At 40.9% G+C, this 18,828-nt stretch overlaps 1 protein-coding gene across 2 annotated transcripts; it reads right to left on the bottom strand.

Annotated features, from left to right (window-relative positions):
* Nucleotides 1-3,726: 3,726 nt before the first annotated feature.
* On the bottom strand, nucleotides 3,727-15,424 carry LOC111162051 (protein kinase AMP-activated non-catalytic subunit beta 2). 2 transcript variants are annotated; one of them, XM_022526239.1, is made up of 8 exons: nucleotides 15,321-15,424; nucleotides 14,936-15,116; nucleotides 10,988-11,154; nucleotides 10,070-10,163; nucleotides 9,718-9,838; nucleotides 6,856-6,989; nucleotides 6,090-6,158; nucleotides 3,727-3,993 (listed from the first exon to the last, which is right to left on the bottom strand). In XM_022526239.1, exons 2-8 carry the CDS (start codon nucleotides 15,089-15,091, stop codon nucleotides 3,916-3,918), a joined length of 819 nt encoding a protein of 272 aa, XP_022381947.1. In that variant the 5' UTR covers nucleotides 15,092-15,116; nucleotides 15,321-15,424; the 3' UTR covers nucleotides 3,727-3,915. The 2 variants fall into 2 exon arrangements, with proteins under 2 accessions (XP_022381947.1, XP_022381948.1); XM_022526240.1 differs by lacking the exon at nucleotides 15,321-15,424 and having other exon boundaries at nucleotides 9,724-9,838; nucleotides 14,936-15,091.
* Nucleotides 15,425-18,828: the final 3,404 nt, after the last annotated feature.

Genomic DNA, 18,828 nt, shown 5'->3' with positions numbered 1-18,828 from the left:
AATAAATGCCTAGGATCCAGAGTCTTCCTAATCCCTAGCCTTCCTAGGTGCTCTATCTGTAACTGGAGCTATCAGTCCCTGGTAGAAGACAGCAAGGACTTGGTTTTAAGGATGTGTCAGAATAATGTGTGAACAAATTATGTATCTGCTTATAGCCTATGCCCCAAGTCATTATTACGTGAGGACTTAGAAATCTCTGAGAATAGAATATTTTTCGAACACACACAACATAGACTATTGCATATCATTTTTAGTTGAGGTCAAAATTTTAAAAGCCCTATTTCCCCAATTAGAAGCAGGGGATTCTATCATTATTATGTCTCCTTCATTTATACTCAGATTAATATAAGCAGAGTCTGAAGGTAACACTTCTTTCCAAACTTAACTTCATTTTAGCAGCATACACGGAGTACTGACACTTTGCAAAGGTTTTTATCTCAGATCCATTAGGTCTACGAGAGACAAGAATTGGAGGCCTGGGATTAGTAAAATCCTCTCAGAATCTCCTCTTGGACTATTCTTTTATAGGGTTTCTCTACCATATAAGCATTGTTTAAAAAAAAAAAAAAAGCCAATACACTTGAGGCCAGGCATGCTCCTAGGGGTCGTTACCTACAGTGACCCAATCCCATTCAACTCTAACTTTTTTTTTTTTTTTTTTAAAGATTTTATTTACTTCTTTGACAGAGATCACAGAGAAGCAGGCAGAGAGAGAGGAGGAAGCAGGCTCCCTGCTAAGCAGAGAGCTGGATGTGGGGCTTGATCCCAGGACTCTGGGATCATGACCTGAGCCCAAGGCAGAGGCTTTAACCCACTGAGCCACCCAGGCACCGCTCAACTCTAAGCTTAATGCAAGCTTTAACCATGACCAGACCAGCAGGATGACAAAACATTTGTTTTAGGTAATATTTGACCTAAGGCTCTGGTAAAGTCAGCTTGACAAATGAAGGTAAAGCAGAATATAAAAGAAAGGGTAGACAAAAGGAACAAGAGACAAAGGGATGTTTATACAGTAGATTTTTTACAATGAGATCCAAAGGATATCAGTATGTTATATCTCATTTAATTAACCACAAGAAAAAGGCTATTTTTAGTTCTGAGTTACTTAAGCCTTTTAACTTTCCAGTATCCTTAGCTCAGGCACTCTTCCTTTTCCTCACAACCCCCAAACCATGATATATTTCTTGAAGGATCAGCACTCCTGAAGAGTGATTTTCAAACTTTGACTCTGTGAAACTCCTATAGGAAAAAACAACAACAAACAAAAACAAAAACAAAAAAGCCATGTTTTTTAAAAGCTAAAAAGGTGGGGGTTTTTTCTGCCTTTTTTCATTTTCAAAATCTGCCAAGCTCTCTTCTTTAGAAAATAAACTACCCCTTTAACCAACACAGAAGAATGAATAGGTTGTACTCTGGGCTACCTTCCTCCTACCCTCTCTACCTTCTAGAACAATTTCTTGGGGACAGACTGTGTGTAATAGGCTTATCAGGCCCAAAGGGTGCATTAGGAGTGTGGAGAAGGAATGGTGCTAAAGGAGGCATCACTCAGTTCCCCTTGCCTATCCTCTTCCATACCAGCTGGTAGGCTCTCATTTCACATTTGGCTGGGAGATTACCAAAGAATTCAGGATACTGACACTTTCTGCACATATCCAGATTAGGAAGGTTTGAAGGCCACCAGCACCAGTGACTGGAGCCAGAGCCAGTTCACAGAAGCTGCTGGCCTGAGAAACAGAAGGAATCTCTTTTCCTGCCCCACTCTACTGATACATCTGTGTAAAAAATTTAATACGTAAACACATAGGCAATTACACTTCAATACTGTTGACAAGAAATAGTGTGATAAAACCCTCCAAGAAACAACCAAGGCTTTGAATCCTCCTATATGCCCCACTTATCTAATGGGTATTAGAAAAAAAAAAAAAAAAAACAATAGTATAACTATAGACAGTGCAGATCTTGAGAGTTGGTTATAATAGGATCTGGCCTGGATTTTTTAAATGAAACACCACTCAAAAAGTGGTTGGGACCACAAACGGTTTCCCACAAAAGTGTTTTGCTGCAGAAAGGGGCCTCATATAGCTAAAGCTCAAAGTTTTAAAGCTTAAGTATTTACTCTCAGAAAGTAACCACCAAAGCACTTAGAAATTTGCATTCCCAGCAAAACCACCCCATGCCCTACTGCCTCACTCCCAGGATCTAAGGCCTACACACCCAAAGATAGCTGTGTCATCAGCTTTGAACAAGAAAGAAAGGAGGTAGCTAAACTGACCTATGGGTGCCCTTTCAGTGTGCCTCATCCTAACAGTCAAGGTGTCCCTCAAGCATCAAGTTTGGCTTCTTTCAGTGTTGAATGTTTTGACTTGCATTTATCCTTAATGGAAGAGCCATAGATACTTGGAAAAAAGAAAAAAAAAAGTTTTCTCTCTGAACCCTAAGAGTGGATTGAATAGCTACTTTTCATTCCACAAATGAGAATCACTGACCCCACTTCTTCATCAAACACTTTAAAAAAAGAGAAAAACAAACGGTCCTGTTTGTACTTGGTGCAGGGAATCAATACTATTCATGGTTAGGAACCCCAGGGATATCTTCTTGCTTCTTGGCCTACTAAGTCTAAGTTGAAGGAAATTTTTAGGTGCACCAAAGGAACCCAAATTTGTTTCTAGAACACTGTTTAGTGATGTGCACAGGGTTGGCCACACTAATGTAAGACTACAGAGGGCTAGATGACTACTCTCTTGTTGAAGAATCTTGAGAACCATTTATCAAGAGCCTAAAATTTTCCTATTCAGTGTCTTAAGAATCATGAAGAGGCATTTTTTAACTAAAGAAAAATGTAGGCACATAAAAATCTCCCAAAGATAAAAGACATTAAAGTGTTCCCTGGTTCCACTCCCACCTTCGAAGCTGTCTGCTCTGCAAAAGAAAATACGGAAGCAGGGCCAGGCCAGGTGGGACTAACCTATGGGAATGTGTCAAGACAGCCTAAGCTGTGGCACTAAACTAAGAAAGTAGACCTTCTGCCCTCTGCCTTTCTTATAATGCTGAGACGTATTTCTTTAGTAGAAGGGAAAACAAGTGGTAACAAAGTGGCCTGGGCCTGTGCTGGGCTGAAAAGGAGACTTCCTGGCAGCCCCAGTCTGTGTGGTAGGTCAGGTCTCACATAGCCTTGAAAGGGGTCACTGGCCAGTGACTTCTGTGTTAGGGATGGGTCAGGTATAGGATCTGAGGGAGGTTATCAAAGTAAGAATGTGAAATGAGATGAGAAAGCGTTCCTGTGGGGCATCTGGTATAAAAAGCACAGACAGTGCCACATACTCTAGGAATATGAAGAACCCATGCAAGGGAAAGCTGCCCCTGCAAGGAGGCAACTGTAAGTGGGGCAGAAGTCTGGCACAATCCCATCCCTTGGAAAGCCAAGGTAGCAGTGGCAGAATCTCTACCCAACAAGGATCCTGAGAGTTGGCTCTTCATCCATTTTAGGAAACAAGCTTCCTGTAATTGGTCTTTTTGCAGCTCCCCCAAATTGGTCTTGGTGAGTCCCCACAAGCAGAGAGAACACATCTAGCTAGGAGGCTTCCATTAACCTTCCTCTCATATATGTGTGTGTATATATATGTATATACATATATATATGTATGTGCATATATATGTAATACACACACACACACACACACACACACACACACACACAAATATATATATAACTTTTTTGTCTTAAAATAAATTCCATGAACTCATAAAGCTCCCATCTGCAATCGAATGAAAAGCAGAGCATCCTACTCAAAGGCTCTGAAACACACATATCAGCCTCAAAGCAAATTAGCCTTCCAGTCTTAGGTAAGACTGGTCCAGTCTAGAAAGGCAAGGGAGATGCTTCTCTTAAATCCTGGGAGGCAGGAAGGGATCCCTTCAGATGGGCTTATACAGCAGAGTAGTGACATACTTCTTCTTGTAGCGATGGGTTGCACTAAGGACCATCACACTGTCCTACAACAGAAAGAAACATGTAGCTGATTCGTTAGTTCAGATGACAGGTGGCTCTTCCAGCCACCAGTCCTTCACAGTCACTCACTTTTAACAGAGAGAGTTGGAAAAACAAACAAACAAACAAACAAACAAACAAAAAAAGAGAGAGTTGGTATCATATAAACAGGCTGGTTCAATTCAACTTAAATTCCAATCCTGACTCCAACTGTTACTCTATTTGTGGCCTTGCATAATCTACTTGATGCTTCTAAGCCTTCTTTCCTCATCAGGACAAAGGATAACACCTACCATGAAAGTGGTCATAGGAGACTATCTGGCACAGTACCTGACACATAGCAGATGCTGAAGAAATATTACTTTCCTACCTTCTTACTCCCTTCCCAACCTCAAATTTGAATACTGGGCTTAAAACTAGCATGGCAGGCGGGGAAGATATCCTGACATTCATTTGTAGAAGTCTAAAATGCAGTGAGAAGAAAGGGGAGTGATTTTTTTTTTTTTTCCATTTCCAAGCCCCAAAGAAATTCTAATTTCCATTTCATGCAGGGATGAACTTAAAAAGTTCATTCTAATCAAGAAGAGACTCAGGAATCCCCCTCTATCCTTGAACAAACTAGACCCCAAAAATCTTCCTTGAAAAGACACTCAATCCAATGGATCAACTCACACAGCCTAAAAACTCTGACAGAACCTGGAGTGGGTCAAGGGCAAGCTGAATCACAGTAATCAAGACCCTGATCTGCGTTAGAACCAATGTGCCAAGTAAGAGGTACTCTTTCCCTGGCTGTGTTACAGCTCAAGGGCATGCCATAGGAGGAGATGGTAGGCCCGGGAGCATCAGCTGATAGTCAAGGAGCAATTACAGGAGGCAAAATTCAGTCTGATTCAAAGAACCCAAGCAAATCCAACTGAGAAACCAATGCATCTTCCCAATTTCCCATACACTGAGTTATCTACAATGAATGCTTCTCAGATTAATATTCTGTGACCGGAGTATGCTGATCACAGCCTAAATATGACAGAAGCTAGGAAGGTAAAAAAAAAAAAATTGGCTCCAGGAACGGTTTGGTAGAAATGAAGAGCAGATGAGAGAAAAACCTTGGAAAGACCTGGCACAGAGATCTCTAGGAAAGAACGTGGAATGAGGACAGGAGGACCTGAGTCCTCTCTCTGGTACTTACTGGTATTATGACCTTCTCTGAGCCTTAGTTTCTTTATCTATAAAACAGGGGTTAAAAATAATACTTACCTCACAAGGTTATTATAAAATTTAAATTCAATAATATATATTTGAAAAGTACCACATCATCTGTTAAAGGTAGCTGTATCAGTGATTTCCCTAATCTGGCTGCATACCTAAGAAATAAAAGCAGCCTAAAAAACAAGTACTGGGGGGTCCATCCTAGATGAACTTGTTCAGAATCTCTGGGGCTGTAGGCTTTGGAACTGTATTTTTACAAATTTCCCCAGGTGATTCTGACAATGGTCAGCCTAGTCTGATAACTACGGAGTCATATAAAACTCCACTCCAATAGCCAAACCACAAAGACATGACAAGACTGAAAAGGTATTTTCAACCCAGACTCTAATGCGGCGGAGAAGCTAAGGACTCTAGAATTGGAGGGCACAGAGCAAATCTGGTCACATTCCTCCTTCACCTGGTGTAGTGGAGAGATGCAGCACTCAAGGACAGCTCACATCCACCTTTAAAAAGCAAAAGCCTTAATCACATCCAAGCATTCTCTGAACTGGAAGATCAACTTGTTTTGCCTGCAAATGAAATCCTAGTGCTGTGAACTCCAATTTAATCAAGTAGGTGGTACAAAAGTTATAGCTATCCAGAAAGAAACCAGGAAGCGGACAAGTTCATTCAATCACAGGGCTATTCAGCTAGCCAGAACATAGGGATGGGGACTAAGATTAAATACAAACAAACAAAAAACCCACCTACCAGTTAAAAAAAAGAAAGTTCATCTCCTATAATTTGACCTTACACACAGCTTTAGCGTCAGTGAGGTAGCAGGGAAAGTAAGCACTGGAGAAAACATGTTACCCCTGCCCTCCCATTTTGGGAAAGAGGCAGGCCCACCACTTACCTTAATGGATAATGCATAGAGATGGTTCAGCATAACATGATTGGGCTCAGGAAGCAAGGCTGGGTCACACTAAGAGAGAAATAAAAAAATCACTAAATGGAGTTAAGTGCACAGTTTTGATTGAAACAGTTTACTCTTCCTTAGAGCTCTTTGGAACTATTGAGAAATGCTAAACTAGAATGTGTGTTTCTTTTAAATAATACACTCACCCTAGTACATATCAATTTTTATGTTCTCATTACAGAGAATTAGGAAAATTCTGAGTCCAGGACAGAAACTCTAAGCCTTAGCATCTATTTATCTCCTTTAATAGAACTAAAACAAAAATCTTGTCCACAACACATATAGAAGATTTGCGTTAAGAGACAAAATAATCTTAGTGGGAATCAAGTGGATTGACTAAAGATGTAAATTATATGGAAAAAAGAAACCAAAAACCAACCCAAATCCCATATACTCCCTTTGTATATCCCCAAATGGTAAGTATGCCTTATCTTGTGTTGGACTGGAAGTCCCAGAAATCAGTTCTAGCAATCCATGGCTCTGGTTCTAATTCATTAGGACCAGAAGATAACTATGAATTTTGATATTAGTACCTGGAAAAGTAACAACCTGGCCCTGGAAAAAGGAACCTGTAATGCTATCGATATGTATGATTTATATTCTCAACATAGCTTTGTAATAATCCTGACCTCCAGGATTACTAACTTTGGCTCAAATGGTCCTAATAACCCCCAGATGCTGCAGCAATTCTCAGAGTACTCACAGAAATATTAGTGTCCTTGTTAAGAATAACTTGAAGAAGGTGAGGAGGTAGGATGGGTGGGGATTTGAATCTCTCCTCAGATCGAAACACATACATTTCTTGACCATAAGGCCCTGGGGGAGAGCTGGAAAGGTCTGGAAGAGATTTATCCAAATATAAGGGAAAGTTGTGGAGCTAGTAAAACTGCATGGAAAAAACCATCAATACATGGCAGCTAATATTAAATACAGTCATAGATCATAAACCTGTAACCTGCTGGTCTACAACTGTAATGCAAAGAAAAAGTCTGAATCATCTTGAACATGAACCCTGAAATTCCTCAACATGGTGACATGATGTAGACGACAGAGGAGGGGATGAGAAGTGAAAGACATAGGTTCAGAGAAGAGCTACTCTATTTATCAGTTGTATGATTAAAGCAAATCCTTCTAACATGGTCAGTTTCTTCATTAATAAACTGAAAGATAATCTCTACCCTATTTCACAATGTTTTCACAGGAATGAAAGGAGATAACAGACGTGACAATGCCTTGTAAACTGCCAAACGATGTGAAAAAATTAGATTTTTTCTTTTTTCCACACAAGAACAGATAACAAGGCTATAAACACTAAGACTGCTGATACTACAATGATTGCAACAATGAGGACAATATTACTAACAATGTAGTAGTTGTTAGGGAAATGTAAATCAAATATCACTTCACACTCATTAAGATGGCTTTAATAAAAACACACACAATAATAATGGTTGGTGAGGATGTGGAAAAACTGGAACACTTGTGTGATCCCCATTACTGCTGGGAATGTAAAATGGTGCAGGAACTTTGGAAAACAGTTGGGCAATTTCTCCAAAAGCTGAACTTGAAGTTGGCATATGACCCAGCAATTATACTCTTGGGAAATGAAAACAAGTCCACACAAAGACTTAAGCACAAATGTTGAGAACATTGTTTTTAACATACAAAAAGTGGAAACGATCCAAATGTGCAACGGCTAATGAATCCCTACAATGGAACTTTATTCAGCCATAAAAAGGAATGAAGTACTGAGACATATTATAGCATGGATGAACCCTGAAAATGTGCTAAGTGAAAGAAGCCAAACACCAAAGACCACACACTGCATGATCCCATTTATATGAAAAGGTCCCAAATGGGCAAATCCATACAGACACAAAGTAGATCAGGAAACTGGTGAAAGAGGGAAGAGTGAGATATCAAAAGTATGCGCGTCTTCTTTCTACAGAATGATGATTCCCTATCTACTGCTCATCAGTTGCTTCTCTAGAATCATATAATCCAAAAATGTAGAGTTGCAAGTGGTCTCATCACTTAACTCAGTATAATTAAGCCCTTGTTAATCACTGCCCCACCAGTCAAAAAGAATGTTCAGCTTTACTTACTGGGCTTGTATAATGAAAACTATTTTTACGATTTTCATAAACAATTATTATATTATACCCTTGATTGGTCTTTTAGAAGCTGCATAAGCCACCTCTGTACCCTGAGATTCCACTTTGGGTCGTGTCTCCACAGATGAGAATCAACTGAGATTCTAAGCCTCTGATTATCATGATATGGAACTGAGAACCAGAAAGGCTGAAGGACCTGTGCGTGACTTCAAAGCTGGTGAGTAGCCTGGGCAGGCTTTGAACTCACAAGGGAACAGTATACCCACTGGGAACAGGGTGCACAATTCTTTAGACAGTTACAGCCTTTAATATAATAACTAAAATGGTAACTGTGAGCGTGGTTAGCAAATCAGTCTTCTGATGCTGTAGCAAATGTGATGAAAGCCATGGGAAAAAGTAAGATTGGGAGAAACAAAAGGATACAGGTCTTTTCCTCTAACAGGAAATTTATTTTTTCATCAAAAACTTATAAAATTTCAGTTAACATACACACAAAAGAGTTGTGGGGGTTTTGTAACCCTTTCTCCCCAGAGACAGTCATAGCTGGAGGGCCATATAAAACTGTGGAATACCCAGCCTAGCTATCAAACTGGCAGGATTAAGCTAATGCAGAGGCAACTAAACAAGGCAAACCAGACAGAACTAGTCTCAGCTGGTGAAACTGCCAAAAGGTCAATGAAAACTTGAAATATTGCTAGAAACAGCTTTTTAAACTATAGACTATAACCCATTAGTGGCTCATGAAAGAAAGGATAAAATAGAAAATAGAGTGTATCACATATAACAAAGACAGACATTCTGCTGAGACTTGTCTTACAGTGTGCATGTGTGTGTTTGTGTGTGTGTGAGACAGAAAGAGAGGAAGAGAGATGGAGACAGGAAGAGAGATGGGAAGAGAGAGACTGGGTTACAATGTGTAAAAAAAATGTCTTGCTGTAGATCTTGGTTAAAAAGTTTGAAATCAAATACACTAGACTGTTTTTTTCCTCAGACAAGACCTAAATGTTCAGAGGACAAACATATATATAGATATATATATGAATATGTGTTATACACACACACACACACACACACATATTCATTTATTTATCTATATATATATGGCTATAAAACACGTATGTGATTCAGAGGATTCCTGAGAAAATGAAAAACAAAACCACTCTTGGGAAGAAACATGCATTATAGGAAAAACACATCAAGAAAGAGCAAATACGGGGCACCTAGGTGGCTCAGTGGGTTAAAGCCTCGGCCTTCGGCTCAGGTCATGATCCCAGGGTCCTGGGATCAAGCCCTGCATCGGGCTCTCTGCTCAGCAGGAAGCCTGCTTCCCTTCCTCTCTCTCTGCCTACTTGTGATCTCTGTCTGTCAAATAAATAAATAAAATCTAAAAAAAAAAAAAAGTTATAAAAAAAATTAAAAAAAAAAAGAATGAGCAAATACTATAAAATTACCTCGACAAGATGTCTCCGAGCTTTCCATTGAATCTAGCTTTAAAGCATCAAACACCTCGAAGTCAGATTTCTTGACATGGATCAAATTGTTAATTGTGCCAAGCTGACTGGTAACCACAGGCTGAAACAATGAAAGGAAAATATTCATATACCCTGTTTTAAATTCATCTCTTCCATCTAACTCTCCTATTTTAAAAAATGATCATGCTCGACACCTCCATCTTTAATCAAGAGAGAAATCCTCCAGTGTAGGAGCCCAACAATCCTGAGAGCAATGACATTGACACCAAGGGGAATAATAGTCAAAAGGTCAAAGTAAGTTAATGGTTACCCTTGGAGATCAAGGCCTTACCTCTGATGGATCATGAACCCATTGTCCATCCACGAAGAACTTGTACTGGTGCTCTCCCTCAGGGAGGTCTAAGATGGCAACAAAGTCATTATGGCTACAGAAGAAAACAGAAGGTTAAACAAGCCAAGTTCCTGTTAGAAGACAGAATGTCAATGTAAAAACCATGAGACACTCACAACATCCAACAGTGATCTCCCACATTCCTAGGCAATTGTCCCCACTGGAATAAATATAGACCCATTCTCCTTTTCTGTATCACCTTGAGCACATATTTGCCAGCCCCTCCCAATAACTTTAGTTCTTAATATCTGGAAAAGTAATAGTTGTTAATCCCCCCAAAATGATTCACCTTAGTACAACTAATTTGCTTCAGTAGGAACAGATCCTTCACAAGTGTAAAGAAGAGAGCAGGTAGCTTCAGAATACAGAAGTGCCTCAAGGTACCATTTTCCATATTTTGGTGAGCACTTTCTGAAAAATAACCTACTGAAAAAGGGCCATTCTGATTAACAAGTAGTTCATTAATGCTCTGCAAGCAACAGCTCACATTACTCCCTAGAACATCAATTGTGTTTTTAGTGCAGAAGTCAGAACAAGTGGACTCAGCCAGTTACAGATGACTTCCCACGGGCATAGGCAGGACTTGTATTAACACAGTCCTAAAGAATGTACCCACAAAGCTGTATGACAAGTTCCTCTGAGGCAATGACATTCTAACTGGTTAAGCATTTCTGACTTACTACAAGATTTAAAAAAAAAAAAAAAATGCTACAGATGTAATCATTGGCCACAGAACATGTTCTAGAGAGATTCCCTAGCGGGTGGAAAGGAGCAGTCCAGCCAGGTCTCTCTCCTGAGTAGGAAAATCAGGTCTGTACTCCTGGACCCTGTAGACTCAACCAAGACACTCGTCTTCACCTCTTAATCAGTGGAATCTTGGTGCTCCAATTGTTGAAGGACCCAGAGATGAAGACTTCCTTGCCTCCTTCAGACCAGCGGATAACAGTGGGCCGGGCCTGCTGTGTGGGCTTTACGGAGTCCTCCAAATCCTGCTGCCATGATACAAACTCTTTGTCCCCAGGGAGCTGTAAGAAGCATTAGGTCATCCCTAAATTGTGACCCAGGAACTCTTAAAAGGTCACTCTCCTCCCTAGGGCAGAGAGAGATGCTAGGTTTCTGGGAAGGATCAGTAAGCCTTGAAGTTAGCAACTGAATCAGATTTTGAATATACTATAGAGAAATAACCCATCTAGGACCAAATGGTCAAATGGCTTATGCTCAATGGTTGCCCAAAGCACAGCCTAACTTTAGAGTTTGCAAGATCACTCACCCTTTCAGAGCCTGAGGATCTCCCTTTCAGAAAAGAGGTGGGGGAAGCTTACTTCTCCCTGTTCCAGATTAACCTACAGGCAGGCAATTATGACATGCTTCTGAGTCTCTCTTAAGAGAAAAAAATATGAAAAAAAAAGTACACTTCCATAAAAAACAATAAAGTTAGCCAAGTATTTTTCACATATAAATATGAATAGCTCTGAATTATCAGCTGTAATGCAAGTCTGAGACACTGAAATTCATAAGTAATTCATAAACTTCATTTTGGCTAAATTGGTTACAAAAAGGACATTAAAAGTATAAGAAAATCGTATCATTGGTTTCTTAATTTTTTTTAAAAAATTTTTTAAGGATTTTATTTATTTATTTGACAGAGAGAGATCACAAATAGGCAGATAGGCAGGCGGGGGTGGGGGTGGCGGGGAGGAAGCAGGCTCCCCGCTGAGCAGAGAGCCCAATGTGGGGCTTGATCCCAGGACCCTGAGATCATGACCTGAGCCCAAGGCAGAGGCTTAACCCACTGAGTAGCCCAGGAGCCCCGGTTTCTTAATTTTTGAGAATCAGAGGATCAGACCAAAAACAAAGATTCCTTTTACAAAAGCAGTTCCAATATCAAATAAGGTATGTAGGATTTAAAAAAAAAATGGACTTCTTACTTAGTTTCTTTTCATTACCCATCTTTTAGAACAAGAGTTAGCAGACTATGGCCAGGGAGCCATATGCTTTTTTTTTTTTTTTTTTTTAAGATTTTATTTATTTGACAGAGATCACAAGTAGGCAGAGAGGCAGGCAGGGAGGGAAGGGGGAAGCAGGCTCCAAGCAGAAGGCAGAGGTTTTAACTCACTGAGTCACCCAGGCGCCCCGCCATATGCTTTTATAAATAAACTTCTTTGGAAAATAGCCACACTCTTTCATTTAAATATTATCTATAACTGCTTTCATGCTAAGCAAAACTGAACAACTGAGAGGCTATATGGTCCACAAGGTCTAAAATATCTACTGTATAGTCCCTTACAGAAAAAGTTTGCTGATCCCCACTTCAGATTGGTTTAAATGACTTTGGTAAACAGGACTGTACTGTATCAAGTAAAAACATCCCCAAATAAAATAGTATGAGTTAAAAAAAGGATTAACTTATTCATTTGGGCTTTACTTTGAAAATGGCTAGGGTAGTCTACCTTCCATACGGTCTCTCAATAGTCCTCAAAACTATACTGTGAGACAAGAGGAGCAGTATAAACTTATGTAAACAGAGAAACAACTGAAGGGACTTTCACATTCCATAAGGAAGAGTCATAAGTGAAAAGCTTTATCTCCGTACTCTTAAGGCAATGCACTGTTGCCTGACTGGTTGCATTAGAATTACAGAAATTTTTACATATGCCTAAGAATAACTCTGATTCTGATTTAGATATAGGGCCTAGGAATCTGTTTTTAAAAAGATTCACAGAGAATAATACTGATTGTTAAAATAAACAAAGAAAAAAACTCCACAGATACATCCTAAAATATTTACAGATAAAATAATATTTGATAGGATGTCTGGAATTCGTTTCAAAATAATTGGGGGGGAGAGTGGCTTGGGGTATAGAAGATATAAATTTGTTCACAATTTGATCATTGTTTAAACTGGGTGATGGGTATATAGGAGTTCATTACACATTCTACTCTGAAACATGGAATATGTTTCCAAATTTCCATGCAGTGTTTAAACAAATCTCAAGTGATTCTAATGTGCAAATAGGATTGAGAACCAGTGAACTAGTCCACTGAAGAAGACTGGTGGCATTTGAAGCAACGTAGGCCCCACTGCCACTGTTCTATGAGTTACTTTCATGATTTAGTATTTTCAGTTCAGAATTTGAAAGCTAGAAACTATTAATATGCCTAGCTTTGGAAGAAAGCACTTCCACATATGACATGACACTTCTATGGCAGGCTTGTGTTCAGCTAACAGAAAGACCATTTCCTCCAAGTTAAATCGTCACCAAAATCATCAGGAAAAGAGGCAAAACAATGAGAACTACAGTTTGAAAATGTTTAAGTAAAACAATGAAGGAAGATGTAAAGAGACTAGATTGAGAACTATAAAATTTAAATGTAGAATAGACCTTAGGAATTACCTGAAACAATGTCCTTATTCACAAATGGCAAGACTGAGGTTAGGGAAAGAATGAAACAAAATAGGCTCCATTTCAGATGGACCAACCTGGGCTTTTATCCAGCACAACAGTTATTGTAGTCACAGTCTGACAATACACTGTACTTAAATCCTGAGTCATCGATGTAGGAAAAGGGTAAAATTATGAGGTGGATCACCTTGAGAAAGCTTTGAAGAAGTAAATTCAAATGACTGGATAGATGGCCCAAATGTTGAGGAAGAAGTTCTGAAGTGGGAGAAAGAAGAAAGGAATGGAGAAGAAACCCCAGGAAGTGTTGTTTTTTTTTTTTTCTTTTATCACCGTCACTTCTTTTTCTGTAGTTATGTTCTCAATTGGGGTTCAAGAAAATAAACAGAAACCAAATTTTATGTGCTACCTATGGGGCAAAGCATTCTTTATTCTCTAAAACCCCAGTTTGGTGAAAGGTTTGAAATGACAGGAAACATCAAATGCACCCGAATCTCTTCAATCCCTCCATTTTTGTACTTTATCCCACTCGTAGGGCCTGCAGGGATCATTGTATTTCATGCTGACAGCTCTAAAGGTGAATAGAAACATTCGGATGGTAAGCACATTGCTGTCAGCTCCATCTAACTCTTCTATGGGTGAGCACAAGTTGCCACTTTTCTGAAAGGCCTTGGATTTAAGAGCAAGGTCTTCCGGGCAGCTGTGGGTTGCCCTTTTTCAGTGATGCTAACAGCATGTACTACTGGATGTGAAGAAATCCTGGAATCATTTGATCTCCCACTACAGAATATAACTGGGTGTGAAAGAAGCACCTCAGCCACCACAATATAAAGTATGAGGTGAAAATTGAGCATTCAACCAAAGGAGGTCCTTTCTTGATCCCCAAGACTAGTAAAAAGTATCAAATGCTCACAATCATGCCAAAGAGGGTAAGGATCAGAAGCGCGGAATTCTTAGAAGGGCAAAAATGATACGGATGCATAGAAACTGCCAGGAAAAAGAAGTTCATTTACCCACCACAGGGTAAATTTGAGAAACTGCCGCCGATGATCAGCAACTCAGGCAACCAACCATCTTAAGTTTTCTACCAGGGTTTACAACCTATAAACTCATCAGTACTCTAAAAGCTGGCACTTGCCGTTAGAAAAACCAGGGATGGGGTGGGGGGTTACAGTCCCCATAGTAAAAATATGGCCAACAGATTAATCGAGAAACAAAAACTCTGCCTCTATCCTATTCTGAGAGAGCACCGCAGTATTAATTACCCACATCTCCGTCCCCCCCAAATTCCTCTAATTCAGAAAACCGCAACCTAGCTCAGTGTTATAAGAACCAGGAAAGGGAGGAGGAGCTCTGACCCCCAGCCTGCTGCAGCTGCGCCCACTGAGGGCGTGGGGACGCTCACCTTGGAGTCCGGCAGGCTGAAGACACTAGGATCGTCAGTACTCCCCACCATGATCTTATGCTCCTTGCCCGGCGCATGGCCGCCGGCGCCCTCGGCGCGTGAAGACTTGGAGCCGTGGCGCTCGCCAGCCACCCGGTCGCTGGTGGTGTTTCCCATGGCTGCAGCTCGAGTCGGGGGCCACCTGCCGTGGGGAACAACACAGAACTAGGAACACCCCGGCGGCCGCGTCAGGGGCGCCCCCGGCTCCGCCCCTGCGCCTGGGGACCCGGGCAAGGGAATCCCCGCCCCAGGGAAGCCGTGCCCGGGGTCCCCTCTTTCCCCGGCCTCCAGGAGCGCCCGAAACCCCCCCAACACCCTCTCGACGCCCGCTGCTCAGGAAACCCACTTTTGGGAACACCCGGCATCCCCGCGCTCACTGCCCGGGGGCGTCCCCCTCCTCAGTCACCTCCCGTGATGCTCTCCCCCTTCCCCTACCCACTAGTGCGCTGGCTGTTCTGCGGATAGGGCCACCAATAAAGTTATTGAAATTGAAGCCGCGCCCGAGGCTAGCGATCCGGGTTTCCTCCTAAAATGGCTACAAGGCCAGTGGCGCGAGACCTGCCCCGCGCGCGTTCCCTACATCCGCGCGGCGACGGCTCCTGAAGCTCGCGGGCCCCTCTAGCCGCCGTCGCCTCTATGGTGGGCAGCCTTCTGCGCCGGGCGGGGGCGCCAGCTATGCGGTTAGCCTCGGGGAAATGCCCTCCCGTGGCACTGGACCAGAAACCGCTAGCGCGGTCCGCTCCAGGGCCTGCCTTCGGGAGGAAACGGTCTCCAGATGATAATTAGGGCCACCTCCCTGGGCTCAGGTGCTCTGTACCTGGAGATGCGGCGCTTTCTTCCCGGCCGCCTCACCTGGCTTCAGGTTAGCCAAAACGTTTTCTCAGCAGCATTTTTACGCGAGGCAACCCGGGGAGGTGGGTTCCCATGGGGAATTAAAAACCGGACTTCCTACTGGAGTCAGAAGGAAGTAGCGGCAGTTGTTTGAGATTCAAGCTAACTGCTGTGGGGAGCGGTCAGCCCCAACCGGGGCCCAGGGAAGAAGGGGTCATTAGGAGATAAACCTTGACAAATTAGTGAAACGTTAGTCTGAAGACGAGGAGAAAGCTATTCTAAGCCAAGAAACAGCATATGCAATGAGCCAGTCGAAAAGAAATCCAGTTTGAGAAACAGAACAACAAAAACATCAGAAGGAACGCTGAAAGGAGAAAAGAACAAAGATTGTCCTGGGGCTGCGACAGATCTAGGTCTTTACTGATAATTGATGGTACTTCTATAGTATTTACGAATTCTTACTTTGTATTATAATCATGTACATGTCTAATTCTTTGCTAGAAACCCTTATCACTCGGTATGTGTTACCCAGACCAGCAAGCAGCATAGGCATCACCTGGGAGCTTTTTAGAAGTGAAGAATCTGAGGCTCTATCCTACAGAAATCAGAATCTGCATTTTAACAAGATCCTCAGGGGGAATGTGTATACATTTTTAAGTGTAAGAAGCACTGCTTAGACAGCTGGCAGAGAGCAAATCTAGATTTGATTACTTTTCATATTCTGCTTGCATCTTGTACTGAGTAAGTTTTTAATAAACATTTGCCCGATGAAGGGTACATGAATACTGTTTACTGCATTTCTACCAAGATAATACCACTTAAATAGCCAGTGATGGGGAATCCCAAGTCGTACAAGGCCACTCTTTCTGAATGAGCAGCTCTATTTGTTGAAAAGTTTATTTTTAATTGCAAACCCATTCACTTGAGTTCGGCAAATCCACTTCTCTGCCTTTTGTCTTTCCTCTGTGCCTAGTAAACTCAGTTATTCTCTGGCTCTTAACCAAAGCACTTTGTAGAAAAAGGTACGTTTTTACTGTGATCTCTTGCAGGTCCCTCCAAAGTCTCCACTGCCTGGTTACCTCCTCTTTGGTCTCTACCGTTGCCCTCCCAGCCAGTTCCTTTCTTTCTTTCCATGGGACTCTGAAGCAAGGCCCTTGAAGTAGTAATACATTAAATCTTAACTTGTGTACTATTCAGCTTTCTAGCCGCAGGTTGGTTTCTCTATGCCAAACAATATGTTCCCAGTGTATACCTTACAATAGTCAGATCAGCCATTGGAGAGGCAAACCAGGTATTACGTTGGCCAATGGAAAACTTACAAGTGCTTTGAGGGTTATCTCCTTTGGTGGATTACCCATGACACTGTTTTGCTCTAATAGCATTTATAAGTCAGTCAATAGTTAATAAAGTCAACCTTGCATATTGCATATTCAGACACAGGAGAAAAGTAATTAACACTATAGGATGGATTAGTTGCTTCTTTCTAGTCCCAAGTTTGTTTATTTGCTGCCACTCCAATGTTCTCTCTTTCCTTAGAGAGGGAAAGAAAAGGAGGTAATAAGTAATGTAATTGGTGGAGGTTCTCCTGACGTTACTGTGTCTCACATGTCCTTGCCACTGATCTCCTCAGATCAGCCATTCTGCCTGATAAACAGGAAAATAACAGAGAGCATGGGAAGTCTCGTATAACAGTAAGCTTATATGTACATTGCTAAAGGTGTCCTTCTGAGAGGTGAAAATGGGATGGGAAAAGAGTCTATTGATTTTACAGAACGTGACGACAGATTAGTTTGGGCATCTGGAGGTTTATATTCCCATTTCCCCTCCCATTTGTGGTCAGAGATGGGTAGGACATCTCGCCTTGGTGATTTACATTTCAAAAATGATCTGATATTTTGTATAAAGTTGAACCTTCACTTAACATGTAGTTTAGTAATCCCACTGCTAGGTATTTATCCAGGTGAAATAAAGGTGGGTTCACACAAAAACCTGTATGCAAATGTTTATTTGTACTAAGCATATGTGGCTTTATTCGTATTTATCCCCAAATGGAAACAACAGAAATGTCTTTCGCCTGGTGAATCAATGAACAAAAGGTGGCATAGTTGTAAATGGAAAACTACTCAGCAATAAAAAGGATTAAACTCTCCATACACACATAGATGAATTGCAGATGTATTATGGGGAGTGAAAGAAGCCAGATTGTATTTACATGACATTCTGGGAAAAGCAGAGTGTCAGAAACAGAACCATGCCTTCTAGGAGTTGAGGATGGTAAGGGAGAGGTTGACTACAAAGGAGCAGAAGGGAATTTGGGGGCGGGGTGCATGGAACAGTTCCATTTCCGTATCTTGATTGTAGTGGCCAAAACTTACAGAGCTGTATCTGCCAAAACTCACAGAAGTGTACAATTAAAAGGATGACTTTTATTATAAGAAAATTATACTTTAATAAGAACTAAAAATACATACTATTTTAAAAATCAGCTTTAGCAAGAGGAAAAATTAAGTTTATACACAAAAGAGACCACTCAGTCATTGTAGAAACTAATTATTTTTAAAAACAAATACCATTGATTTTAAGTGTTTTCCAGCTTTATTGCAATATAATTGACAAAATTATATATATATATATATATATATATATATATATAAAGTCTACAACATGACGACTTGATATAAACATTGTGGAATGATTATCACAGTCAAGTTAATTAATACACCTGTCAATCCACATAGTTACCTTTGTGTATGTGTGATGACAATACTTAAAATTTGTCTCTTAGCAAATTTCAAGTATATAATATAGTTATTGTTTACTATAGTCCCCATGCTATGATTACTCTCTAAACAACATCTTGCTGTTTTTTCCACCACCTAGTCCCTGGCAACTACCGTTCTACCATCTGATTCTCTGAGTTCGACTTTTTTTTTAGATTCCATGTAGAAGTGAAATTGTATGGTATTTGTCTTTCTCCACTTGACTTATTTCCTTTCTTGTCTGACTTATTTCTTTTCTCTGAC

Source organism: Enhydra lutris, unplaced genomic scaffold (genome assembly GCF_002288905.1).
Source record: "Enhydra lutris kenyoni isolate GAN:26980312 unplaced genomic scaffold, ASM228890v2 scaffoldscaffold88, whole genome shotgun sequence".
Taxonomy (NCBI): domain Eukaryota; kingdom Metazoa; phylum Chordata; class Mammalia; order Carnivora; family Mustelidae; genus Enhydra; species Enhydra lutris.
This window is presented reverse-complemented; position numbering and strand designations above follow the sequence as displayed.